The 8630-nt window shown below is 45.5% G+C and overlaps 1 protein-coding gene across 1 annotated transcript; it reads right to left on the bottom strand.

The window, feature by feature from the left end:
• Nucleotides 1-61: 61 nt before the first annotated feature.
• On the bottom strand, nt 62-7130 carry wash1 (WAS protein family homolog 1). Its single transcript, XM_041837565.2, has 11 exons — nt 7027-7130; nt 5991-6131; nt 5720-5831; nt 5441-5587; nt 3008-3144; nt 2784-2919; nt 2392-2584; nt 2119-2283; nt 1878-2033; nt 779-847; nt 62-667 (listed from the first exon to the last, which is right to left on the bottom strand). Exons 1-11 carry the CDS (start codon nt 7032-7034, stop codon nt 519-521), a joined length of 1413 nt encoding a protein of 470 aa, XP_041693499.1. The 5' UTR covers nt 7035-7130; the 3' UTR covers nt 62-518.
• Nucleotides 7131-8630: the final 1500 nt, after the last annotated feature.

The following is an 8630-nucleotide window of genomic DNA, read 5'->3' as shown; positions in this document are numbered from 1 at the left end:
CAGTACAGATTAGTAAACTCTCCACTGCCAGTATTTTATGCAAAAATATTTTTATTGAATGATGTTTAACATTCTGATAGAAATGTTCTGCTGCTTTAGTGTGGCGTTAGTTATGTAATTATATTTAGGTGTTACTTGATTATTACTTTATAATAAACATCTTTACAATGCTGAGATGAGGCCTGACTTCTCTCCTGTAGTTTGTCCTGTATTCTCTCAGGAAAGATCAGTACATTTGTCTATCATCTGGAACAGGGATGGGCAACTTTGATGGGGGGTGGGGACCACAAAAAAACGGAACTCATGAGGGGCCGCAGTGGCTCGTGGGTCTGCTTACCCACATTAATTGGTCCGTGGGTCTACAAAAGGGGGGCCGCCAGTTGCCCATCCCTGATCTGGAAGGAACCCCACTGACAGCACAGCATCACCTCTCCTCAACAAGCGTTAAGTTTCCTTCCTCAGTATTTCGGCTTAGAGCTAGATGTGCTCAGAGTTCCGTTGGTTCTGATTGGCAAGTCTCAGGCCTCCCAGTCATCCTCGTCTTCAGCGGTTGGCTGATGGGGGGCAGGAAGAGGCGGGATTACGTCGGACATCCTAGCGAATGCGCTGCCAGAGCCAGCTGGGCCCTCCCCTGAGTCCCCGCCTCCAGGACCCTTACCAGAGATACCTGGGAAACACACAAACACCACTATCACCAAGACCTAGAAATACTACTATCTGAGGGACAATAGCCCAGGGGAGATGAGAGAAGAATGGGGAAGCAGAGGAGTGTTCTCACCTTTCCTTCGCATGGCCAACTTATTGAAGAGATCTGACATGAAGTCTCCTCCACTGGCTGCTGCTACCACTGAGAGAGAGGAGGGAGGGAGTGAGAACACAATGCAGTGAAGCAGATTATATATGACATTTCTATGTCCTTTTTAGAACAGTGGAGAGACCAGAGCAGTTATATCTACTGTAGCTACACACTACATAAATAGTTCAGCTAGTGAACAACTGTAGTAGTTTTCATGTCCTGCTCAGATGAACCCAGCTGTTAAATGTTAGTGGCCCAGCAACAACTGAACCAGCACTGATGACTGTGGACTCACTTAAAGGTCTAACACACATGCTCGCTCCCGCTCCCTCTCACACACACACACACACAGCAAAGTCTTACAGATAAAACAGTGTAGTTTAATCAGTGCTTTAATGAAGGTGATGTTTATCCATCTAAAGGTCATGCAGCCCTGAGCTGTTCTCTATGACTAGTTAGGTAACCCTGTGGTTTGGAGTCTGCACACACACACACTATGTCCCAAATATGCTCTGTAAGTTAAAGCGACAATCAGCAGTTAAAACAATAACAAAGCGTTCTCCCCACCACTGTTTCAGTAAAAAGCAGGGGGATGGGGCTGGAGAAATGTAATCACTCTCAAATTCAGACAGAGCTATGGATGCAAGGACTCTGACCATCCATGATATCAAAATGATAGTTTTAACCATGTTTGAGGCTATACAGTGTTTGTTTACATTTATTTTGTTTACAAACGTTGGAGTAAAACAAGCTTATATTTTGGGTTCTGATGGGGTATGACAGTTGAACTAAGCTCATGAGGCATTTATAAGTTGTACTCTTCAAGAATCAATGGGTACATATCATTCATTTATAAGTCAAAAAATGGATGTAGCAACTGCTGATTTCCCCTTTAAAGAACTGGAGGCCTGTAGCGAGCATTGCTCTGTTGGGACTATAAAATGTTCTAAAAGAGTCACCAGGTTCAAGACTAATCTCTCGTTTGTCATTCAAGAGGAGAAACCAAGACACTCATCCAACGACAATCTGTTTATTTTCTCTCCCCCACCACCTCTCCCCTCTCGCTCCCCTTCTTGTTTACCTTGTTCCTGCTCCTTTTGTTTTTTTTTCTCCATCTTGCGTTCTTTGACGTTGCGTAGTTTGGCCTTGCCAATGCCTCCAGCGTTGCGTATGGACTCTAGTAGACTGGCCCGGCCTTTTGATTCAACCACCTCGCTGGGAGCGCCCACTACAGTAGCTGGAGGTAAACACACAGTTCAAGAGAAGGAGAGTGTGTTTGTGTATAGTGTGTGTATAGTGTGTGTATCATGTGTGTGTGTTACCTGTGCTCTGAGTGCAGCTGGCGTCTGCAGGGCTATTTGCAGGTGGAGGTGGGGGAGGCGGTGGAGGAGGGGGGAGACCAGGGGGAGGGGTGGGGGTATGTGTGGGCTCTGGTGGGGGAGGAGGAGGTGGGGGAGGAGGTGGGACTGCAATTTGGAATTGAGAACCTGTAACAAACAAGCAAACAAACAAATCAACATCAACCCATAGAAACATTTCCCTCATTTGACATGGAAACTTCTGTATAATCCACACAACAGAGACAGTCTGTGTACCGGGCATGTCCTCCCCAGTGAAGGAGGGTAGTTCAGGGAAGGTGTGTGTGGGTCCAGAGGGTGCGATGCCGGGCCCCAGGTCTTGGCTGTAGGACAGGTCGTCAGCGATGCCTGGCAGGTCTGGTAGGTAGGAGGGGACGTCTATCTCTGGGACCTGACCCAGGTCTGGAACATAGAAGTAACTCTCTGCTGTCTACAGGGGGGACAGATGGAGAGGGAATGACAGCGTGAGGAAGAAAGAAAGTGTAATCATTTACAGTCACACTTTAACTTGTTAGCAAGGCCCATTGAAAAAATATTATAGTCCAAAGAGAGCAATGCCACAGGCCTCCAGTTCTTTAGAGAATAGTGTGGGAGTGTGAATACAGTATGTATGGTGTGAGTGTGTGTACCTGTCTCTCCAGCTGTTCTCTCTTGGTTATGGATAGCGGAGCGTCAAATGGTTTCTCTTCCTTCTCTGTCTCCAGGGTGGTGTGTGTTTTAGTCACCGCCCCCGCCAGGGGGTCCAGGAAAACATACTTCTTATACCTAAACACATACACAAACACAACCAGTTAGAGGAGTGTGTGTGTGTGTGTGTGTGTGTGTATGTGTGTGTGTGTGTTTGTGCACTAACAGGTTCTCTGTAGTATTGAACAGCAGCAGGGAGCTGACAGAGGAGATGTTTCGAGGCAGACCGCCCAGCCCCTCCTCGGTCTCATCCTCCGAACGCTTCTTACTGCTCACACACACCGGATAATAACACAACTTCTCCTAGAGGTGGACAGAGAGAGAGGGGGTGTAGAACAAGAGAGGACAGATATTAGATGGGATGAGTCTGGTAAGAACCTCCTTTAGTAAACACAAATGGCCACCAGACATAAACATGCATTGGCTTTGCATCTCTGTTTATGTACGAAATGAGAGCTAGTAGCTTTCAATAGACAGCCTTGCAGGCAAGAGAGAGAGAGCAACATATTCAAAACCATCAACAGAATGAATAACTCCCAATCTTTCTCTTTTTGTCATCAGCCTCTGTCTATTTCTCTCTCCCTCACATTCATTCATTCACTCGCATCTCCCTCTCTCTCTGCAGTGCTTGAGGTTTTATAAATAATACATCTCTGAGCTAGGGAAGTGCACAAATCGTTCTCTCCCTCTCTCAGACACAGCAAAATATACTCCTGTTCCTGTAAGTTTTCGGTTCCGGGAAGCGAGGGAGAACTCAGTGGTGTTCACTATCAATAATGCACAACTTCACTGCTGAGCTAAGGTGTACACACACACACACACACACACACACGTAAGTGTAGGGCTAGGATCATCAACTAGGTTCAGCCGTGGGACAATTTTTCTTGAGCGGATGGTCAGGGGGCCGTTACATAATTACAAATAATTTGGAGACTGCAAATTGACCGCAAGAAGCCCAAACATAAATAATATTTGACTAAAACATATTCATTTCAAACCTTGCTTACAAAACATTAAGAACACCTGCTCTTTTCATGACATAGACTGACCAGGTGAATCCAGGTGAAAGCTAGGATCCCTTATTGATGTCACTTGTTAAATCCACTTCAATCAGTGTAGATGAAGGGGAGGAGACAGGTTAAATAAGTATTTTTAAGCCTTGAGACATAGATTGTGTATGTGTGTCATTCAGAGGGTGCACCGGTTTGTGTCAAAAACTGCAACGCTGCTGGGCTTTTCACACTCAACAGTTTCCCGTGTGTATCAAGAATGGTCCACCACCCAAAGGACATCCAGCCAATTTGACACAACTTTGGGAAGCATTGGAGTCAACATGGGCCAGCATCTCAGTGGAATGCCTTTGACACCTTGTAAAGTTCATGCCCTGATGAAGGGCAAAGGGGGGGGGGTGCAACTCTTCTTAATGTTTTCTACACTCAGTGTATATCTCTCTATTTTGCGTGGGAATACTTTGGAACAGATTTCCAAAATTAAAATGACTTGGAGCTAATTTGTTGGTGTTTTTCAGTCTTTTATTTACATTTTTTACATTTTAGTCATTTAGCAGACGCTCTTATCCAGAGCGACTTACAGGAGCAATTCGGGTTAAGTGCCTTGCTCAAGGGCACATCGACAGATTTTTCACCTAGTCGGCTCGGGGATTAGAACCAGCGACCTTTCGGTTACTGGCACAACGCTCTTAACCACTAAGCTACCTGCCGCCCTTTTATGTCCCCCCACCCAAAAAAAAAATATATACATCTTTTTTTTCACCCGTGGGCTGCCAGTTGGGGAACCCTGGTGTAGGGAGTAGTTTCCTGTGGGTAGTTTTAGTCAGAGCTTTTCATGTCATGTCCCCAGGTCAGAACAGGTCTGTCCTCAGGCAGGTCAGGTCAGAGCCTAACTAGCGGTAAGTGTATCCGAGCCAGGTGAAAGCCCATCACCGCATCCCCCAGGTCTGTCTATGCAGCAGTAAAAGCCCTGTGGACTAAGCTGAGTGGAGCAGACTGTATATCATGGATGAAAGCCAAAAAGGTATAGTCATATTACATTTATCTAAACAGCTAGGCCTATACTGCTATAAAACTGCATTTGATTTATGCATATACCAGCTGTAATTGGGCTCCTGAGTGGCGCAGTGGTCTAAGGCACTGCATCGCAGTGCTAACTGTGCCACTAGAGATCCTGGTTCGAATCCAGGCTCTGTCGCAGCCGGCCGCGACCGGGAGACTCATGGGCGGCGCACAATTGGCCCAGCGTTGTCCAGGGTAGGGGAGGGAATGGCCGGCAGGGATGTAGCTCAGTTGATAGAGCATGTCGTTTGCAACGCCAGGGTTGTGGGTTCGATTCCCACGGGGGGCCAGTATAAAAAAAAAAATGTATTCACTAACTGTAAGTCGCTCTGGATAAGAGCGTCTGCTAAATGACTAAAATGTAAATGTAAATGTAATGGGTAGTTTAGCGTTGTAGAGGAGCCAGTGCTTTCTGTTTCCAAAGTCCAGTAATCTGCATGACCTCTGAAATATGTAGGTCCTTTGTACTGAAATGTTTTACAGTAGATCCAAATGTGTGTGTGTGTATGTGTGTGTGTGTGTGTTACCTGCAGGGCCTTGTCGTCAAGGGGTCGTAGTTTGGCCTGTATGCGGTATCGGCGGCGTATCTGAGAGGCAGGGTCTGTGGCTCCACTGAAGATGGAGGAGTAATCCTGGAGACGATCTGGAGCTGGATACTTAGCACTGGAGAACACCTACATACACACACACACACACACACACAAATCAAAATCTCATAGTACTCTCAAGTATTGTACTCTCAGAGATCTGCATGTATTGGGAACAGTGATTAGAAGGGGAACATGTGTCACAACTCTGTGTGTTACCTTGGTGGCCTTCTTGCTTCCTTTGATCTTGTCGACGCGGGCCTGGGCTAGCCTGATCCGATCTGTCACACTCTGCAGCTGACAGCGATTCCGCTCTACACTCTCAGACACCCTACACATACACACCAGGGGAAAGTCACAGTATGTGAGTGTGTGTGTTCTGCTGATAAAGTAGTTAAATGTGTGTATGTGTGTGTGTCATTCAGTGTTATGTTATATTTCATGTATAAACCAGGAGCATCTTAGCTAACAGGCAACCTGGTGTGTCTACCTGGTAAAGATGTCAGTAGAGATAGTCTCTAGGTAGAGCAGGGCGTCTGCTATCTGGTGAACAGCCTCCTCCCTCCTCAGGTCTGACTGGATCAGAGGCACAGAGTACACCTGACCCTCCAGACACTGCTTCACACTCATCCTACACACACACAGAGAGAGAGAGAGAGAGAGAGAGAGGAGGAGAGGGAGAGAGAGAGAGAGAGAGAGAGAGAGAGAGAGAGAGAGAGAGAGAGAGAGAGAGAGAGAGAGAGAGAGAGAGAGAGAGAGAAAGAGAGAAAGAGAGAAAGAGAGACAGTGAGTGAAATAATGAATTAATGAATGAAAGAAAGAAAGAAAGAAAGAAAGAAAGAAAGAAAGAAAGAAAGAAAGAAAGAAAGAAAGAAAGAAAGAAAGAAAGAGGGTAGTGCAGAGGGACAAAGGGATCTTGCTAAAGGAACTCTCTCTCTGAAAGCAGAATGCAGTAAGTAGCTAACTAACCTTTCTGACTTTTCACCTACAGCTGCTTGTGAGCTGTGAGCTCTCTCTCATCTGTCTCTCTCACTATTTCTCCCAGGCCCAGCTGACTGTCATGTGATGGGGTTTACCATTTAGCCCAAGCTGCCATGACAGCTCTGGTCCTTCCTGGACCTGTCACCTCATACACAGATAAATAACCTGGGAAGTGACAAGCAGTGACAGCCTTGGCAACTCATCCTTATAATGATGTCCCATATAGCAAAGTTAGCGTTGAGTACTGTCCAGATAGCTAGCTAGCTAGCTATTAAACTAGTTTATCTTCCGTGCAGCGAGATCATGTAAACGTTTTTCTTTATGTTACACCAGAGAGCTTCTCACATCATCCCCGCTCTCGGCAGCCCCAGCCACTGCTGTGCTGGAGTCATCAGCTCCCCGGCAACAGCCCCCTCTCTCCGGGTTGTGGACCCAGACAGCTCCGGGGATTGGCACACTCACAGCTGGAGTCAAATTACGTTACTCACTGAGCTATCTTATTATAGACAATATAATGAAGTGAACATATGTTTCATTGGTCTTACCTGACCATTGACAGCGTGTAGTGTGTACACGGCCGCAGATAGCTATCTGATGGTTGGTTGTTTATTACACTCCGCTAAAACACAACAACCACTTCCGCATGGTCGTACCGCGTGACAGGTTCTGTTCCTTAAAGGGACAGTTCACTAACAATACAGACATCATTGTAGGCTTTGCCAGATAAATATTTACTGATGTCTCATGCATGCCACATACATTATTTAAGATAAAATATATCATAGATGACTTACGCATTGTATGCCATATTGTTGTTGTGTTCTACATTCACTGACGCCCGACAAGGAATGTCTTTGTGCATTATGAAGGACGAAAGAAGCTCTGACTTAAATTATTTGAATAAGCACAACTACTATATGGCTCGTTGCTGAGAATTATAATCCATGTGCAAAGCAAGTTCCTAGATATTTGACTTGATCTATTAGTGATGTGGCATCCAGAGGTTCAAACCTCTTGGTATAGTGGCTAAGATTGGACTGAGAGAATCAAGGTTACAGGTTCAAGTCATGGTGGGACAGACTATACGCCATATCTACTACATGTGATGTGGGAATAGGCGCGTGTGTATGTGTGTGTGTATGTGTGTGTGTTATATCACAGAGGAGAAGCGCTCCTTTCATCTTTCATGTTGTCTGCTGCTGCACCATGGAAACTATCTTTCATTTTGTCTCCCAACTCCCCATCTAAAACACACACACACGCACACACACACACACACACACACATACACACACACACACACACACACACACACACACACACACACACTATGTCTTACTATACATGTCAGGACTTTTTGAGGGCCAACATCAGATTCCCATCTAAAATCATATCTTCCCTTCCCCCTAATCCTAACCCTAACCCTTAACCTTAACCCTAACCCTAACCCTAACCTTAACCTTAACCTTAACCTTAACCTTAACCTTAATCCTAACCCCTAACCCTAAATGTAAACCTAATAAGCCTAACTCCTAACCAGTAACCCCTAACCTTAACCCTAACCCTAATTCGAACCCTAACCCTAATTCGAACTCTAACTCTAAACCTAACCTGTAAGTCTAAAATAGCCTTTTCACAAGTGAGAACCGGCAAAATGTCCTCACTTCTCTGAATTTTAGTTGGTTTACTATTCTTGTGAGGACTTCTGGTACTCACAAGTATAGTAAAATGTGTACACACACACACACACACACACACACACACACACACACACACACACACACACACACACACACACACACACACACACACACACACACACACAACAGGTAGGAGGCAGGTCAAAGACACAGGTAGATGACTGTAAGCAAGCAGCCCCATGGCAACAGCACAGTCAGTAGGGGATCACCATGGCAACAGTCAGTACTTGGTTATGATAGCAACAACACAGCGCAGAATCAAAACACCGATTTCATTCAGCCTTTATTTGACCATTTTGTCCAGATGACCTATGTGAACCATTAGGCCTTCCAATGATGACCTATAGACAGACACAGCTGGAGACAACCACTATACAAATCAAATCAAATCAAAGTGTATTGGTCGCGTACACAGTTTAGCAGATGTTATAGCGGGTGCAGCGAAATGC

Source organism: Coregonus clupeaformis, chromosome 19 (genome assembly GCF_020615455.1).
Source record: "Coregonus clupeaformis isolate EN_2021a chromosome 19, ASM2061545v1, whole genome shotgun sequence".
Lineage (NCBI taxonomy): Eukaryota > Metazoa > Chordata > Actinopteri > Salmoniformes > Salmonidae > Coregonus > Coregonus clupeaformis.
Note: the sequence above shows the minus strand (reverse complement) of the source record. Positions and strands in the feature narration are given on the sequence as shown.

Excerpts from the sequence above, each read along its gene's own strand:
- wash1 (XM_041837565.2), bottom strand. Across the intron at positions 5,588-5,719 it reads GAAGCAAGAAGGCCACCAAG|GTGTTCTCCAGTGCTAAGTA; the intron begins GTAACACACAGA and ends GTGTGTATGTAG. Across the intron at positions 3,145-5,440 it reads TTGACGACAAGGCCCTGCAG|GAGAAGTTGTGTTATTATCC; the intron begins GTAACACACACA and ends GTCCACCTCTAG.